Genomic DNA, 19,601 nt, shown 5'->3' with positions numbered 1-19,601 from the left:
TGCAAAAAGGAAAATTTCGCCAGCCTTCAAGCGCACCGGAAGCGCGGAAAGAGCGCTCGTGCCAGTACTACTCCGCATCACACATTAAATGAAGAGCGGAGCGCTCGTTTCACCGCCCAACCTTTATCCGCCCTGAATAGAACAAAGAAAAATGCTTTTTAGTTTTTAGAGACATCGTGATTGCGGTGAAACTAAGTGAAAGTGAATCGTGAATAAAATTAGTTACATCCAACTACTGTACTTGTGACTTGTGGACAACACTGTTATTGGGAGGCAAAACATTCCCCATAATCGAAGAACTTTTTTTTTTTTTGGTTTTGAATTCCGGCCCCATTCAATCATCCTCGTCACTTGGAATCAATACAATATATATTCCCATACACCAAGTACCTAACGCCGCGTTGAAGGACACCGCTGACTAGTTAATTGAGTAACGAAAACTCACCCTCCCTCTACGCCCGTGGAAAATTGTCACCCTATTCTTTTGTGAGATACTTCTGGAGCGGGAAGGACAGACAAAGGCTTCTGTCCACTTGGTTGGCAGGTTATCCCGCTGGAAAAATATGTATGGCAATAATGATCCTAATGAGCTTCTAATCTGCCCCTATGACGCTGTTCATCGTGTTGCAGCAAAAAGATTTCCTTACCATTTGCAAAAGTGCCGAAAGGTAGGTGACGAAAACATGGCTGCCTCTAGATCGAATGATTTGGAAAGTACAGTAAAGGTCGTTTCAGTTAGTTATATATTTCTTTCAGAAACGCGAAAAACACTAAAAACTGTTATTTCTAATTGTGTACTTGGGTTGCAGTTTCACTACTGATATTTAGCTTAGTTTTATTAAATTCGTAGCCTGCGAGCAGAGGCCCTTCGATCTTCCTAGATAAGTTATCTAGGAAGATCGAAGGGCCTCTGCTCGCAGGGTATTAAATTCGCTCCTCACGGAATGCAATAACTTCCTACTAACGACTATTTTTCTAACGTCAGATAAGCTTAAGCTTAAGCTTAATTCAGCAAGAGGACTTGGCTCGTGAAATTCCTGTCCATTGCCAACGAATGTTAGAAACAATTCCTTTTTGGAACCTTCTCTTTTGTAAACGTTGGACGTTTGATTTTCTCTCATACAGTTTAAACTTTGTAATGAAAAACCCTGGTAAACGATTGCTCCCTAAATTGAGCGACCACGACCACTTTTGGGATTACCCGACTGGACTCTTTATTGAGCTATTTTGAAAACATAGTTCATATGTCAGTGGTCTAAGTGTATGTATCTTTGTGGCTTTGCCTGTTCAAATGTGTGTTGCAGGGGCCAATAAGGTTGAATGTAGTATGAGTTGATTGCTAGGAGCCAGTGAGATTTTGGCATCTAAACATGACATTGCTGTGCTAAAGGTCAAACAAGGGCACTTTAAGAAGGCTATTTTGGTTCTTCACAATTTTGTCGTCTTTCATTACGGCTAAAGGTGTTTAGAAACATGACATTTAAATATCTTCATGATTCAAACTCTGAGTACAGTGATGTAGCTGTTTAAGGGCTCATGTTTTAGTGGGCTGCTGGTTCAAGACATTATTTTATGACCTACTTCAGCTATTGCGAATTGCACAACCTATGTGAATTACGTTTCACCTGCTTTGAAGTGAAGTGCAAAAAATCATAGTTTTCAAAGGTCTACAAATTAAATGTTAATTATTGGTATTTAGACATTGACTTTAACTTGGAAGTATGCGTAATCGTGTCTTTGCTTGAACAAGAGCTGATTTTTTTTAAAACTGTACCAAGTAAATTAATTTCATTAATTACAAAGTTCAACGGACCTTTAAATTTACCTTCTGGCTACTTAAGTGCAACCATATCCGACACATATTTGCTGTCATAAAAGTAATTAAAATGTAGTATTTAATTTACCAAGTGGCTAAGTAAAGATGCATAACTTTTGTGTCAGCAAATAAACGAGGAAGTAGCCAGTTGATGAAATAATAGTCTGATTTCAGAAAAAACCAGAAGTTGCATGGAAGTGAGGTTTAATAGCCCTTACGGCAAATTTGAAATAACTAACGTGGCAAACTATGAAAATCTAAAAATATGTGACCCTGATCCAGAGAGGATCTTTACTATATAAAGCAAAGTAAGGGAGACAGATTTTTCAAATCAAGAACTTTCCCACTTTTGATTCAGCATTTAGTGATGATTTTACTGTCCTTCCCAGGTTCCACTGGCAGCAATCGCACATAGAGCCTAACATAGCCTTTATAAATTATTAATGAGTTTCTGAAGCTCTTGTTAGCGACCACCCTCTATTGTTTCACCATGTGGTTGCTTATGACACCTCGTTCTCATAAGCGACCAGCTCTAGTTTCGACCACTTTTCAAATTTTCAAGGTGGTCGCTTTCGAGAGCTTTGACTTCAAAGACCCCATTTGTTTCACATATGCCATAAACAGACTTCTCAACCCCAAGAAACCAAAAACCTGGAGATTTATTGATGGCATCAAAAAGAACTAAAACCAGGTGTTCATCAAAATAAATTTTTTGTTTCTTTTATCAATGACGTTAAATATCATGTGACACAGCAACAGAGAAATTAACTTTATTTTGAAGGCTTCAACACACTCATAGATTAGGGTCAGAACTCATCATATATGCAGAGGCTGCCTTTTTGGAACCCTCAAACAATTCTTCTCCAGGACGCCAATTGTGGCATGGCACAGTTTGCTCTAAATACTGTAGCTTTATGGCCAGTAAATTTGACAGTGTTCCTTCCAGCTTCAGTGATGATCTGCTGTTCTCTGTCTTGTTTTTCCTCACAATACTGAACAACTGCTCCTTACCAGCATTACTGTGGGGCAAGACTAAAACAAGTTCTGCAACGTTTGGTAAATATGTGAATTGTTTACTAGCTGTTTCAGGTATACCAAGCCTAGCAATATGCCTCCACAAGACATCCACTCTGTAATGAAACAACACCTCTCCATCCACTTCCCCATCAATCACTCTAGCCTTGATGGAATTATGCAACATGTGAATGATAGGCTTCTCACTTTGCAACAGTTTGTTGAAGTTGTTGAACAGAGGGATTGAAGAAAGTAGAAATGGCAGAGCAGCCTCTGTAAGTGGATTAGAAAAAACATCTTGCATCCTGGAAAATCTCTGATCAGCAAACTCTTCAGTGAGAAAATAAGACTTGAGTGCACTGTACTATATGAGTTTGTGGTGCACATCTTTACAGCTTGTTGACACATGCTTTAATATTTTTGCATAGTCATGTCCACAAAACTCCATATACTCTAGCAATATGTCTTTTTTCAAACCAGGAAAAGAGATTTTTATGCAAATGTTCAATCTTTTCACCTGTTACTCTTGCAAAAGCATCATGACCATTGCCGGCAGCTATGTGGGCCAGATGACAGGGGAAACCACTTACAAAAATATATGAGTTTCTCTGTCTACACCAAGATGCAAATGAATTGTTCCTTCCTATCACAGAGTTAGTGTTGTCAACACCTACACTCACTGCAATACTCCACTTCCAGGGAATATAGTCAGCCCTAAACTGCTCATCAACGATATCAAAGAATTCTTGTGCTTTTGATGCATCATGACCAGTGGTGACACACACAGCATAGAAGTGGTTGTCATGCACATTGACCTTTTGAAATAAAAAATTCTTATTGTTACTGGATTCATTTTCTTGACATCATTGTCACTAGATCCATCGATTCCCAAACTGAATGGGTGTTCCTTGGAGAGCTTACATGTAACGTAGTCATGGCCTTGTTGATAATTGCTCCTGTTTTTGTTGCACTGCAAGTATACAACGTAGCAGTTTTGCTGTCTATGAAAATAGTTGTAAAGAGTGGTGGTTTAAGATGTGTAGTGGTGGCGATTGGTGGGTTTTGTTGTATCAAGAAACTTGTAACCATAACTTTTGCTTTTATGACAAGTCATCTCTTGATGTGGAGGTGGCTGCTGGAAACAACTGTGCAATTGGGTTGTTTCTGTCCACTTCTGTAACCGCCGCTTTGAGTGATTCTCTTTTGCAATGGTCTATAACATCCTTTAATCCTTGATGATTGCCTAAACATGTTTATGGCAGGGAACACATAAAAATGAATAATTGCTAAGAATAAGTGTAACAGGAAACAAACCTTCCCATTCTGTGTTGAACATTTGTTTTATATTTGGCAGCACCTCTGCTGCTCCTGTTTGTTTTTCTTTCTGTCACTGAATCGGAACAACTCTGATTCTTTGTCTTATGAATATTCATCATTTTTTGCCATTTTGACAAAGTGGACGAAACATATCTAGGTGCATTTATTCGTAGTAATGTGACTACGAGATGCAGTTGTTATGTCAGGCGACAGATAACCTCCTCATCTCTAGAGTTCTTAGTAGCTCAGAGGTTAGAGTTTCTGACTAGTGTCTGGAAGGTTGGGGTTCATTTCCCTTCTAGAACTCAGAATTTTTTTTTTAGTTCTTCTCTCCACACAACTATTCTATTTATTATTAAAAATGCTTGAGAAAAGACATCTTGTGAATGTTTTTGGTGAAATATTATGGGATACTAAAGAGAGAAATATTTTTTTCTTGAAATGGTCCTTTTGCCCTTTGCAAAGAGGTACGTGTATAGCTTTCTATGCTGTTCTTTATGACTGCTGAGAAATTAATTTTTTAAATAACTATGGTAATATTTCTAAGTGTTATGCTGGGAAAGAGAGGGCGAGTTTTGAATGTTGCTAGGCAATGAGTTCCAAAAGGTAGTAGATCGATACATAAAAGAGTTCTGAGCAAGAGCGGTGTGGCATTTAGAAACGTGGATTTTGACACTGTCATGGGTAAGTCTGTTGTGAATGTCAGATCTCTTGACAACTAATTGCGGTAGGTGTGTCATAGCTAGGCCATTGATGGATTTTACAATAAGATAGCATCCCTGAAATTAAGGAGAACTGAGACTAGCAAGAATTTAGGTTGTTTGTGTACCAGATAAAATTCTGGCTGCAAAGTTTTGAACTAATTGAAGCCTGGCAATATTTACCTTATTTGTCCTTGCTCAAACTGAAGAACAATAGCTGAAAACTGAAAACAATAATTATTGCATTCACAGTACACATTAAGGAGGGGAAATCCATCAGGTGGCGAATCCTACTGATCGTGCAGAGTTTTCCAAACCTAGGCATGTTTAATGTGCATGAGCTATTTTGAATGCTTCAGTGTAACCTGACCAAGAGTGATGACTGTCCCTTTTTCATCCTAAATGTAAACTGGGTTTTTGTGCGAAATTGGGTATTGAGGTACATAAATGAAAACATGAAACGCTCAGCTGAGTCGATCCCCATGCTATATGTTCACTTTCCTCTGTCTTTCCCTGATACATCTGGTGTAAGTTAAACAAATAATTAATTATTGTTAAAGTACAATATAATATCGACTCACCAAACGTTGATTAGAAGGAAAACTTTAAGGTTTACTCGGAGTTTCTTAAGAAAATGTCACTCATCGAATACCGAATAGTTACACAATACCAGGATTTTTATTTTTTTATCATTGTGGTAGATGGTTGCATCATCGTAATTCACGAGGTTTTCACCTGCGATTCTACTCAGTGAAACAGTCTTTAACTCTGACAACTTCATTCTTCATGTTTCAAAAGCTATTGCTTCTTAAAAGACAAGAGCCTTTTTAAAGCATTGGTTACAAAACGAAACAGGTCTTCATATTTTCGAGTTACTATTACCATGAAAAGCTAATATGATATGTACACTCACACTGCTGGCACTTGAAAGTGTCGGACTTTGCCCCCTTTCGTGATCTGTATGTGAGGGAATTCAACTTATCACACAGTAATCTAGTAAATGGAATTATAAAAATAACTCATACACACAATTTGCACGTGAAGATGTTGGACTTTGCTCCTTTAAAACTTGTACGTGAAAGAACGCACATTGTTTACAAGATTACTTTGTTCAAACGATTTTGACAAATCACCTCCTTTTCTAACATCTGCAATAAAATTATGTATCATTCATTACTTTACTTCTAGTGGAATGATTGTCTGCTGAAATACTGATTTCTACTCATCTCATGTTATTCCACTCAATGAAACAATCTCTAATTATTTTTTCATCTGGCTACTTCCAAGTTTATTCGCTAACGCAAAAGTTACGCATCTTTACTTAGCCACAGGGTAAATTAAATACTATGTTTTAATTTCTGTTACGACAGCAAACATGTATCAGATATGGTTGCACTTAAGTTGCTGGAAGGCGAATTTAAAGGTCTGTTGAACTTTGTACGAGAGAGAATAAAGCATGTTTACAGAATTATATTCACTCGGTACAGCTTTAAAAAAATCAGCTCTTGTTCAAGCTTCTAAAAACACAATTACACATACTTCTAAGTTAAAGTCAATATCTAAATACCAATTATTGACCTTTTATTTTTAGACCTTTGAAAACTATGATTTTTTGTACTTCACTTTGAAGCAGGTGAAACATAATTCATGTACACTGTGCCGTTCGCGATAGCCAAATTAGGTCATAAATGTCTTAAACCAGCAGCCACACTAAAATATGAACCATTAAACAGCTGCATCACTGTACACACCATTTGAATAATGAACATATTTCAATCTTATGCTTCTAAACACCTTTAGCTGTATTAAAACATGACAAAATTGTGAACAACAAAACTAGTGGTCTCAAAATGCCCTTGTTTGACCTTTAGTGAAGCAATGCCATGTTTAGATGCCAAAATCTCATTGGTTCTTACCATAGTACCTCATAGTGCCTTCTACCTCATTGGCCCCTGCAACACACATCCTTACAGACAAAGCCACAAAGATACATACACGCTCACACCACTGACATATGAGCTATTTTTTCAAAATAGCTCAAAAAGGCACTTGTATGGTCTTTGAACAAAAGGTACTTATAGATTACCACACCCAGATCTTTAACTTCATCCACTAGGGCAAGGTGTTTACCTAGAAAACCAAGAGAGGGTACTGGCGTTCTTCTTAACAAGTTGAGAATTTCCCCTTGGGACAGGGGAATTTAACATAGCACACATGTAGTCCCCTATGGGTCAAGTGCTCTTAACAAAAATGTCCCCCTAGTATCTACCTCTTCTAACTTCGATTTAGGGGACTTTTTTGATAGTAGTTCCTGTTGTAGCCTGTGTAGTTGGCTTGATTTCTTGTATACAACCGTTGTTAAAGACCTCAGAAGCTCCGGAGAATTTAACATTTGGCTGTAATGCCATGAGAAGAATGGACGAAAATACCTTGCCCTTCACTTCCCCCTTCATTGATGCTCTAGCCTGGGGGCCTGGGGTGATGTGCTCCCTAAAGACTGTATAGTCAATGCCGATATATTAATATAAAGCTGTTATTTTTCTTCTTCAGCAATATGCTAGTAAAGGGTGGACAAATTGTCCATTTCATTTCCGCCATGAGGTGCCAGTTGAGGAGTATGACTATCATCTAACCATATGTGAATACAAGGTACTATATAAAGAAATAAGACTATACAGTAGTGTGATTTAAGAACTCCCTTCAGCACGTGACACCAAAATATTGGAAGAAAAAGGAATTAACTTTACTGCTTTGAATTTTGACAGGGTTGGGTTTGGTTAATTAAGTTACAAGTTTTAATTGTGAAAACCCTCTCTTGATGTTAGCATATATTGGGCTGCACATATGTTGAACTGAGGTACTTTCAGATAAAAGCTGCAGTTACCATGTTGGGACACAGACATACCAAAGTGATTATCCTTGTGCAGCATACTTTGTGTTAACAGGAATTCATTTCTATGATGCAAGCTCCTTTTGTCTGCTTTCTCTTCCGGTAGACCTTTTCAGCTTGTATTGTTTTCCCAGACCACATGATAGTATCCCAGAGAACCGTGTCTTTCAAAATGTTCCCCTGTGTAGTACATCAATGTGCTTATCTATGGATAATTTATCAAAGGACAAAAGGGCAATTCCATGGAGAACATTGAGGTGTTTCAGTGGAATGCTCTACTATTCCCTGCTTCTTTGAATAGTAAACCTACCTCTTATTTCCAACTGAACTCTCTTGGAATGCTTTTTATCTGCTTATTTTTTTTAGGATACTATCAGACAGGACTTTGAAGAAGGTAAGTTTATGGCATGCAAAAAAATATGCATAGAATTGTAGGAAGAATGCTGTGTGATGGGCCCTTTGCATCTGGAGTCATTCACATGGTACAAAACTGCCATGGTGACGAGGAAGGGACACATTGGGACAAGGCAGAGAAAGGGCTTACATCATTCAAACATGGTGATTTCTTTTGTTTGTCTTGCCCCGGAGCATCCCTTGCTCCACAGCATGGCAGTTTTGTACCACGTGAATGACTAGCTAGTAGCTGCAAACGTTTAGGGCCTTTTCCTTTTTGTGGAAGTTGTGCACTTTTATTGCCCACTGGGACAATTACGTTTTTAATCAACACTAAGTAAAGGGTTGAAATATTTTGAAAGGACGTTTTATTTTGTCCCCATTTTCTGGTTACAATGTAAATGCTCACCAAAAACATTATTACACAAGCATGAACCACTTCTTGCATTTATTGTTGTTCTATGTTCCTGTACTGGTAGAGCTATATTCACCCATAAAATTTCAATTGATTGAACTATCACATATAGACATTAAAATGATGTCCATGTGTGCATAACTACACTCAGGTGACTTTGACTATACATACATTTGTACTAGTGCATGCCTTTACCTAACATTTTTTATACTAATCATTGTTTTCATTGTTCTCAGTTTTCAATCGGAGTTCTATTGAGACCAAGAAAAAGTGGCAACCACAGCCAACACCAGCAATTCAACCTGACAGTACTGAGGACTGGGAGTCTGGTATTTGATGCTTTTATTTGAAGTTTTATGCTCTCATGATCAGGAATGAAACAGGAAGGAAAACCCCAGCATGCAAGATACAGTATATACCCATCTTGGCCACCTGGGTATCCAACCAGAACAAGGGAATTGCTTAATCTTTGCCACCTGTAGAACCAGCCATATAATAATATTAAGTGATATTGCATTTTCAGAGGCTGTTAGTGAACCCTTTTCAATAGCAAGGTCTGAACCATGTAACGAACAAGAAGATGCTTATGATATTGTACAAGCTATGCAAGAGGTTCAGCTTCAAGCACATGCTGCTCCTCATAGACCAGTTGATACCTCAGGGTGAGTAACGACAGTCATGCATGTATAATAATGTGCTTACATGTAATTCAAAGTTGCAGTCAAATGTCTCTGATATGGACGCCAAAGGGACAGAGCCCATATTAGAGAGATGTCTGTATAAAAGAGGTCACTATGATGACATCACTTTTATGACTCCACAATGATACAGTTTTAAGGTGGCTCGATACAGTTTTTCAGGGTCAATACCTCCCAAGTTTTAGCGTAAACTAAGTTGCCATAAACAAAGATTTGGAAAAAATTGACACCACAGTTGTACTAGATAAAGATGAAAATTTGTTATGATCAAGGTTGCAATGACATCGGAGTCATCATAGCAACGAAATGACGCCATTACCTATTTTACTTGCAGCAATATTTCTCGGCAGTGGGAACTGTTCTTTCAAAATCGTTTACTGGAGCTTTTTCCTTCAATAGCTGCCTCGATGTTCGTGAAGTTTAAGCGAAATCTGTAAGAGCGTTATCGAGATATTTTGGGAAGAAGTTTTATGGTTAGAAATCTGGTAAAAAATGGACAATCTTGATGTTCGACTGTTAGCTGTACTAAACGAAGCGCTTGTAACATGCAATTTCATCTGCTAGTAGTTTCAATCTCTTTAAAAATGTGTGTGAAAGATCATGGAGATACAGAAGGATTTGATTAGTATGTATCGGGGCGCTCTTGTTAGCGGCAATGTAAACATTTCGGTCTACTTCAACAAATTAGCGAAAAATTTCTAAACTGCTCGATAATATTTTTTAAAAAAATTAAAAATTTTGAGATTAACCGTCCCTTATATGACCTCTTAGTTTCAGGATTATTGACATATTGTGAGGCAGTAAAATAAGGGCTACAATTCACTAATATTATTATTTTGTCAGAAATTTTGTGTTTACAAGTGAGAGCCTATCATTATTCAGGGTTTTGTCTCCAAATTTCATATTTTCATGCACAACAATAGCTAGCAGTTTTGCATATGTCAAATGCGTTGTTAGTTACTGCTGTTCACGTGAAAATGAAACTTTGAGACAATACCCCCTGAATAATAAGAGGCTCTCACTTGTAAAGACAAAATTTCTGACAAAATATTAGCGAATTGTAGCCCTTATTTTACTACCTTACAATATATCAATAATCTTGAAACTAAGAGGTAATATAAAAGGATGGTTAATCTCAAGATTCTGAAATTTTTTAAAAAATCTATGGAGCGGTTTAAAAATTATTCGCTAATTTGTTAAAGTAGACCGAAATGTTTACATTACCGCTAACAACAGTTCCCCGATACATACTAATCAAATCCTTCTTTCTAGCAATCGGCTGGAGGTATCTCCATGATCTTTCACACACATTTATTAAGAGGATTGAAACTACTATCGGGTGAAATTGCATGTCAAAAGCGCCTCTTCAAGTACAGATAACCGTCGAACATCAAGATGGTCCATTTTTTACCGTATTTCTAACCATAAAAGCTTCTTCCCAAAATATCTCGATAACGCTCTTACAGATTTTGCTTAAACTTCACGAAAATCGAGGCGGCTATTGAAAGAAAAAGCTCCAGTAAACGATTTTGGAAGAACAGTTCCCAGTGCCGAGAAATACTGTTGCAAGTAAAATAGGTAATGGCGTCATTTTATTGCTATGACAACTCCGATGTCATTGCAACCCTGATCATTGTGTAGTTCCAGAAAATATCCAGACCCCCACCACGGAGGGAATTTCACTAAGGACCCCCCCACCTCCCTGAATTTTCCATTTTTGCAGGGAACTGATGACCCCCCACCCCTTCGGAATTTCCACAAGTGTGACAAAGACCCCCCAACCCCTCTGGAAAAGTTCATTTTCACGAAGAAAGACTATTAAAGTAGAAGAATGAGGCAACATGGTTAGTACCCAACGGTTTCCATCAGAAGCTTCTATGCTTCAGTTTCCATTTATTTGAGTGATCTCGCAACATTAAAACACACTACACCACCACAAAGTAACCTGATCTGTAATTTTTGCTCATCTCTTACTTTAAATGAAACAGAGAAAGTTAATAAGTCGGTTATATTTGTGAATTTACCTTAATCAGGGCAAGCTTACGATTTGTTCTTCGTCTCAAGGGCGTAATACCCTGGTCCCAGAGGTTTTTCTTGATTTATCTTCGCGAAAGAGATCAAGAGCAAGCCGCCAAGCGGCAACAACGAGTTGCGAAAACGATGAGGAGAGAGAAAAACCTCTGGTTACCTTGGCCTCGAATCTCACTTTCATGCAGACGACAGGGTCAGGATCTGACCCTCGGGCATTGATTGGTTGATATTTTTCTCAAACACGCAAACCAATTTGATTGGCTCGTTTAATTGTAACTACCGAGGGGACGCTGAGGATTTCCACACCTCATTTTGCCTTTCTTTACCAGGGAAGAAAATTGTTTGTATGCTGCACTCGCAATAACATTTGCACGGGACCAAGGCATGTAAAGGCACGCCATATTTCAAGATTTTGACATGGATGTTGTTCCTGAAAGAATATTTGAAGAAATTTTGACCTCGGTACTTGATGAGCACTTTCCTGAGTCTCACTGAGCAACAAAATAAAGCTTTGTTCACCGCGTTGAGTCGAAAGGCTGTGTTCACCATTTTATCAACCGGACATGGAAAGTATATAATATTTCAGACGTTACCTGATGTTTGCAAGTACCTTTACTACTCATACCCTCGCCATGCAATAATTTTGGTTGTCTGTCGGCTCTCAAGTCTCTTGTGGACTTGCATATCCGCCAACTGCGAAACCGTGGCGTCTCAGCAACCAGTTTGAGCAGTCCAGACGTTGACGACCAGAATCTTGTGTCTCGATGTATTTACCATTTTCTGTTGCAATATTGTCATTCCATTAAATAAACTAACTTGTTTAGGGCAGCAAAATATAAATTTCCGAATACGGAATGAAAGTTTCCTTGTAGGAAAAAAAAACATACAACTTTGTACATGTACGTAATCATTTTCGGTGCAGCTTGCATTTTCCTGCGACGCCCAATTTTATCTTCAAAGATCTAACCAACGTTATTTTTGGCATTGGGTCAACAAAAACCTCTGAAATTACATTCCGAACCTTAAGGGTTTGTTGTGCTGCATGACTCTTCCTAGCGCCGTTGTTCCACAAAAAAGGAAATGGAGCCGCCAAACCAAAATGCGAGCCAGATTGCCAGAATACATATTAATATTACTATTTTGGGGGGAATACCCGCGAATCGACGCGAACGGCGCGCTCTTCAGAAGTAAACAATATAATAAGCCCGATTGATAGACTACCCCCACTTAGAAAAATAGTGGCTGATAAGCACGTGTCTGCTAAATTGCCATTGGTCACTCTTTTCATAGCAATTTGACGCGTTTGACAGCTGTCGTCTGCATGAAAGTGAGATTCGAGGCCAAGGTAACCAGAGGTTTTTCTCTCTCCCATCGCTTTCGCGACTCGTTGTCGCCGCTTCGCGGCTTGCTCTTGATCTCTTTCACGAGGAAAAATCAAGAAAAGCCTCTGGGACCAGGGTAAGGGCGTAATGTTGATAGAATTAATTTCGTGCAGGAATGCAGAACAAGTCAAACTTACGACCACAAAATTAATGCAAAACAAAGAGGAGAATAAAAACTCTGAATTCTGAAATGATAACAATGAATACCCCTTTGCATCTTGAAGGTACTTGAAGGGAAACCAAGTTCAATTTACTGTTTTTCGATCGACTGATGCGACGTGATGCGTGATGGCCATATAAAGTGTTTGGTGAAATCGACACCATTTCAGCGAGAATTCGATCATGAACATGCCACACGTTCAACCACAAAATTAAGGGAAAATGAAAGGGAGAATAAAAACTCTACATTCTAAAATGGTTACAATGTATAGCTTGAGCTTCGTGAGGCAAAATTGCCACTCTTCTGATCTATCAATCGACTGACGCAACGAGATGTGTTGCGTGATGTGTTGCACGCGTTGATGTTTTGAGGAAGACTGGTAACGAGTAACGGCGGCCGAACATACGACGATGCGATAAAACGAGTTGTAGTTGGTCTAATTCCTTTGAAATTACATCCAAAACGCTTTTGGAAGAAAGGAAACCTGGTTAAGCTCAAAAGGAACAATCTTAAGTGATATATTTCAAGTTATTTATGTCCTAAAAATGATCTACCAGGTTGGTAAGAAGCAATGTTCGAACTCAGGTCGAAAAGGAAATGATATTGCCCCCCTGGAAAGTGATTTTATGGTCCAACCCCCCTCCCTTCTGGAATTTCCTGGACCTCTGACCCCCCCACCCCCCTGGAATTTCCAATTCCCTCCGTGGTGGGGGTCTGGATATTTTCTGGAACCAAACATTAGAAATTTTTATCTTTATCTAATACAACGGTGGTGTCAATTTTTACAAATCTGTGTTTATGGCGACGTAGTTTATGCTCAAACTTGGGAGGTATTGACCCGGAAAAACTGTCAGACATCAATACTTTCTAGCAACATTCAATAGCTTTTTTGAGATGATTTTAACCACAAAGGGCTTTTTCAATTTAGTTTGACAGCAACACAGAAGAAGAACCTAAAACGTTCTCAAAAACGGCAAGAGAAAAGGGAAGCTGAAGAGTAAGTGTGTCTTGCTACTAGTAATGTTTTCTGTTTCGTTGGAAATGGGCTCAGAAGCAACAATAAATAGTAATGATCGTAATTGTTATTATTGTCCTACTATGGATATGTTTATGTTGTAGTTTAATATTTTATGCTTGGTTTAAATTTTATTTTCTTTTGTCATTGGGTATGATAATGTGTGATAACGAGTTGCAAACAAAATAGTGTCAAATTTAAACCAGGTGTAAAATTGAACCACAGCATTTTCTTTGAGTTGGTTTTTTGGTTTTCTAGAAATGCTGACGAACCTCAGATGACAGATGAAGAAAGATTACAGGCCATTGCTAATCAGTATGCTGTCCTTAGAAACAAAACATCAGGTAGAACATAACAAAATGCCTATGTACATGTTGTGGTTAAATTTCATTATCTACCTCCTTTACCTACTTATAAACAAAGGAAAAATAAGGAGGAAGCATGCCTGAGCCTTTAGGGCACTGGGCTGTAATCTGGAGGCCCAGAGTTCAAGACCCCCCCCTAACCACTAGCTGTATTTGTTCTCAGTAGTCTTGAATTCAAATCTTCGGCAACACTTGTAAAGTAGCCAAGTGGTTTGCCTCCTACAGTAACATTTAAACCAAGGATTAAATTGAACTGCAATATGTATGATAAGAGAGAAGATGCCAATAAGTTCTAGGTGACTGAATAGCGAACATGAATAACAAGGTAGTTAGTCTTCAACTTGAGCTATTCAGTTTTATGGCATCTTATTATGGACACTAATGTGATGTTGGAAGGGTGTCTGCAATAACAGTAGTTGACTGTGTTCCAAAGTGAGGCAATTTTAAAACTTATTAAAGGGTACAAACCCAGATAAAAGGCCTCAACATGTTTTACCATTTTTTTAAAAATAATATGTAAAGATACAATCATTGTTGATTAACTGGTAGATTCCCCTTTCAAATTACCTCATTTGTATGTGTCAGGTTAAAATTTTGAATTTAGGTTGATTCTCAATTTCTTCTGTCTCCTAGGGCAAGGAGACGGGGAATTGAAAATCATCCTAAAGTTAACACAAAATTATCTTGAAGTCAAAATTAATGTGACCTGTAACCACATTACTTTTTTAAAAATGAATATAACAATAGCATTCTCTTAAGACTGTCAATTGTGATTGCTTGTTGTGTTTTCACAATTCCAGGCAGCTTTGTGGACTTTGTTAGCATCTTAAACCAATATTGCCAAAAAAGTCGAATTAATGTTCCCAAATACAGTGAAGTACCTGGTGTGCTGGGTGGATATGGTTCACAGGTGTTTGTGAAAGGTCAGATTTTCACTAACATGAAGTACTGTGCTACTAAGAAGGAAGCAAGGCATGATGCTGCAAAGGTTGCTTTGCTTGGTCTCAACATCCCTGTGGGTAAGTGTGATCAATACTTTACGTGTTCTTATGAAATACCAAGAATTAAATTAAATTTTCAGAACTTTACCTACAGATAAGGACGATGTTACAAGTAAGCTGTTTTAAGAAGTTTTGTCCGCAGTTAGGGTTTTGTACCTGCGTTTAATTTTTTTAGTTAGCGAGTGCTTTTGATTTGAGGAAATTGATGCATGAAAGCCTGTCCCTTTCAAAGGCTTGTTGTAGTAACAATAGCTAATAATACCTCTATTTGACTTTAGTTGAGTCGAGAAAAGTTAAATTGGCCACCATAAATATTGTTTTGAATGCCACCCTTTTGTCTGACCAGATCCTTGAATGTAGTTTAAGTTATTTACTCCTATTTACATGGAGCTGTTAATTTTTTTTTCCTGTTACTAGTATATGGCATTAATTTTATTTTAGGTGTATATTAAAATTATGTATACTTATCATTTTTGTAACAGTTGACCCAACACCCAACAAACCAATGGCTGCAAGAACTGCTACAGACCATCAGAGACTAAGAGAAACACATGAGTTACATCTTCTGAACCAAGCAGGGCAGCCGCAGCCCAGGGGGAGGGGGCAGGGGCAGCCAGTAGTTAAACCTCCTAGCTCTTCTTCCATGCCATCTGCTGCTGTTGGCCCACCAGTCTCTCAGCAGCCTTCTCAGAATGGAGGTGATGAAACTGCCTTCAACTTGCCTGAGGTAATGATCATTTTGCATTTTAGGTTTATTTTAACAGTGAGTCTGTTCATTTGGTGGTAGGGCAAGATAGGTGCACCAAGGTGACTACTCACACGGGACCAGATGTCATGTTTTAAACACCTGTCACAAATTCAAACTATAAAAGTCCTTTTGAATTGTTCAGCTTAAAGGGTTTGTACTGTGCGAGCAAAGGTTTCAGGGGCAAACATCCCAGGGTCAAAGGAATGGGGGAGGGGGAGCATTAGGGATGGGGTTATGTTTGAATTTGTAGATTTTCTTCATTTTGATTTCAGAGGTATAAATTTGAGACACTATTATTAAGGACTAAGTTGTACAGTGCACCAACGAGAGTTGTTTGTTTCTTTTTTTACCCGCCTATTTAATCAAACAGACTAGCTTGAAAGAGCCTTCTTGGATGAGCCTCACAAAGGCTTAGCATATCTCGTCTACCTCAAATCTCTCAGAGTAGTACCTGGCGATCACTTGGAGATCAGAGAATCGCTGTCCAGGCATTATTGACCTAGAGTAGGTCTTGATTCATTTCATAAGTGAAAACAATCGCTAGGCTTCTGCGCTTGTGATCGGTAGGGTGCAAGCAATGACCAGAACGCAAAAGATGTTTGGAAAAGCATCTTCATCTCAAACACCAAGTGCTAATAAAAGGTTGTGTGGAAGCTCCCTATCTGTTGACTACCAGAGTGTTTTCCATCTACGTATCTCATTTCCAATGGATTTGAGAAATGGAGTGTCTTTCTCCCAGAACAGCATGCCTTCTAGTTCATCATCCAGCTGCAGTGCCTTATTTACTATAATCGTTAGCATGAGACAAAGCAGATGGCAGGCGTGGTGATCTTTGTCAGAAAATTGATCTTGCATTTGGATGATTAAGGAGTCAAGAAGAGGAATAGCTACAGTCATCTTGTAATGGTCGATTGGACTGGAACATATATTATAACTTATAATATTATTTTTGGTATGAAAAAGGGATAGACATGGGTACCCAGACAAGTTTGAAAACTTCCCAAGGGGGGGTTGCAACCCCCTCAAACCTCCCCCTGGATCTGCCTCTGGGTTTCTTTCTCTCTTCCATGGCTTTTAGCATTTACGAAGTTGTTCCAAGCCATGCGAGAGAAACCTCTGCTTGCAGTGTGTAAAGGTTTTGAGCAGAATATGCTCTATTCGACCATACCATCACGAGGAAAAAAACTCCTTACCTTTCTAGCAAGAAAAGATCTTTCTAGAAGGCTATTTGTTAATCATATTTTTACAAACGTACATTGTCTGTTAATTTTCAGGCAACCAATGGTGAAGCTGTCTCTGATGAGTGGACAGCAGTGACCAGAAAAGGTAAGCCATTTCAGTAAACAGATTCCATTTTTATTATTTTAATTTTTAGTCAAATAAAATAAATTTTAAAAATTAAACAAATTTTAAAATTGTCCTCACTTTTTTCAAAATTTCAATATTATTGAAATAATACTTCTATTAGTCATGTTTCCTTATGCACACCCCCTGTTATGTGGACTCTTGGTTTGCTCTGTTTGGTGTCTGTTTTAAAGTCCAAATGACTTGGAGTAACATTTTACCCCTGGTTCTACCCTTGGTTCTTTTTCCATTCAATTACACAAGAGACAATGTGATGGTAAAATTCATGATTTGGCATAATGAGAACTGTTTTAGTGGAGACTAGGGCCACTTTCCTGTCTTTAATTTTGATGTCACTTCACTGGGCCATTCATTTTGGAAGGGTTGTGACTAGAATGGATACTCCAAAGTCAGATTGTCATCTTCACTCAAAATACATGATAGGAGTCTTATAACTTAAAGCATTAAATAAGAGAAGAAAGAAAACAGTAGGTAGTATGTAGGACTTGAACCCGTGTCATTTATTTTGATGTATAATCCATATCCATATCCACTACACCATCAAGGGCTAACTGCCGAGACCAGTTAATTTTAACGTACATTACATTATCATTACATTATTGAAAGCTAACCCTTTTTAAAGCAGTGCTTAACCCTAATGACTGTACTTTGGTGATAAACCCTGTATTCAACTCTTTTCCTTGCACAACTGTCTCCTACTCCGATTTCCCCTCTTTTCTAAAAGTTCTTGTGCCCAATAAATGTGCCCAAATAGCGTAGTGTAGAGAATAGCGTTGTGTAATAATCATAAGGTGTCCAACCTGATTTTGAGGTATCCATGCTAGTCACGACCACTTTGAGAATCTGACAACAATTTTGATGATTTATTATAAATGTTTGATTGCAGGTGTTAAGAACCCAGTTTATCAACACTCACTAAAGATGGCTGGACGTGGTCGAGGAATGATCAGGAAGTGAAAATTTACTTACACATTAACACCAATTCCTGAAGACATAAGTGGGAGTCCATGAATACCAAACAAAGATATATCAAGCTTATCACAGATTTGTAAAGAAGCTTGTTTGTATTTCAGCTGTTGTGTTATGTAGTCTTTAATTATTGGGTATTACTGGGTTACCTGTAATACCTAGGAACACATGACTGATTATATCCAAGTTTGTGTTGCGTTCCATCTGTGATTTTGGCAACATACTTTGTGGTAATAGATCCTGACCTGGAGCCAAGAAAGGTGGTTCTTAACTGAGGGAAAAATGATGACTGGGGCTAGATCACCATCGGTGCATACATGTACTTGGCTAGTTATTGTAAGTTCCTGCTTAAGATGCTCCTGAAGCAGTGCAGTTCTTCAATATTTTCGCACAGCAGAAAGTTATTTATAATGTGTAAATATTTTAGCTTTTAGATTTTTAATGTTTATTGCTAGGGGAATTGAGAAGTATTGTAATCTCTCATCTCTGTTTCAATCAGTAGTTCGTGTCTGTTAATTACTGACAAGAAATTTTCCATTGTTTGTTAAGCACTGGGGACATTGGTCTCCCTCGCAGCCATTTTTAGAGGGGAGGAGTGTTGCATGACGACACTAAAAACAGCTGCAAGGGAGACTATGGGGACATGGGAAATTAATAAATAGTGAAAACACAAAGTATTCTGTTATCCCAAGGATACTTTCAACACAATCAGGAATGATAAAAGCGAGATTTGAATACAAGATAAATTTTCCAAATTTGTTAAAATCATTAAATCACTAATGGAGGGAAGGTCTGCAGGTGGAAAATTAGCAGTTTTCAAGACTTAGTGTAATAATGTACAGTGTTTAAAATGATAAAAGTTATTTTAATTTCCCATACTAATATAATAGTGAAATAAATTAATTTTATACATGCATACATGCATATTAAATGATTTACCAAGGGAAACGTTATTCATTGTTTCCCTGCCTTCAGGCCTTCTGTTCTGTTTTGCCAAAGTGTTATTGTTTTAAGTTGAAGTAAATGTTGCTGAGTAGGTCATTATTTTGTACTTTGTGATTTGTTTTACAAATATTATTAAAATGACAGGCTGTAATTTTTTCTTCTCTTTGTCTCTGTTTTGTACTAAAGTATTTAATGTCAAAGGAACAAAATTGTGAACCCCTGAAATAGTTTAGGAATGTTTGAGACAGAATCCATTTGGAAATTGGGTACGGTAATTTTAATTTTCAGTGGACAAAAATCTTGTACCAGAATAATTGTAATCATATTGCATTCTTTTCTACACTTTTTGGGGGCTCTAAATGTAATAAGTAATATA

At 37.9% G+C, this 19,601-nt stretch overlaps 1 protein-coding gene and 1 pseudogene across 1 annotated transcript; one reads left to right on the top strand and one right to left on the bottom strand.

The window, feature by feature from the left end:
* Positions 1–483: 483 nt before the first annotated feature.
* LOC140927911 (uncharacterized) lies at positions 484–19,376 on the top strand. Its single transcript, XM_073377615.1, has 11 exons — positions 484–668; positions 7,399–7,497; positions 8,105–8,132; positions 8,783–8,875; positions 9,070–9,208; positions 13,746–13,814; positions 14,091–14,176; positions 14,998–15,216; positions 15,681–15,925; positions 17,221–17,272; positions 18,198–19,376. The coding sequence occupies exons 1-11, from the start codon at positions 564–566 to the stop codon at positions 18,266–18,268; spliced, it is 1,206 nt and encodes a 401-aa protein (XP_073233716.1). The 5' UTR covers positions 484–563; the 3' UTR covers positions 18,269–19,376.
* Positions 2,610–4,303, bottom strand: LOC140927462 (uncharacterized; annotated as a pseudogene).
* Positions 19,377–19,601: the final 225 nt, after the last annotated feature.

The sequence above is a fragment of the Porites lutea genome, chromosome 2 (assembly GCF_958299795.1).
Source record: "Porites lutea chromosome 2, jaPorLute2.1, whole genome shotgun sequence".
NCBI lineage: Eukaryota > Metazoa > Cnidaria > Anthozoa > Scleractinia > Poritidae > Porites > Porites lutea.
This window is presented reverse-complemented; position numbering and strand designations above follow the sequence as displayed.

Excerpts from the sequence above, each read along its gene's own strand:
- LOC140927911 (XM_073377615.1), top strand. The coding sequence starts at position 564 with ATGTATGGCAATAATGATCCTAATGAGCTTCTAATCTGCCCCTATGAC. Across the intron at positions 7,498-8,104 it reads TAACCATATGTGAATACAAG|GATACTATCAGACAGGACTT; the intron begins GTACTATATAAA and ends TATTTTTTTTAG. Across the intron at positions 13,815-14,090 it reads GAGAAAAGGGAAGCTGAAGA|AAATGCTGACGAACCTCAGA; the intron begins GTAAGTGTGTCT and ends TTGGTTTTCTAG.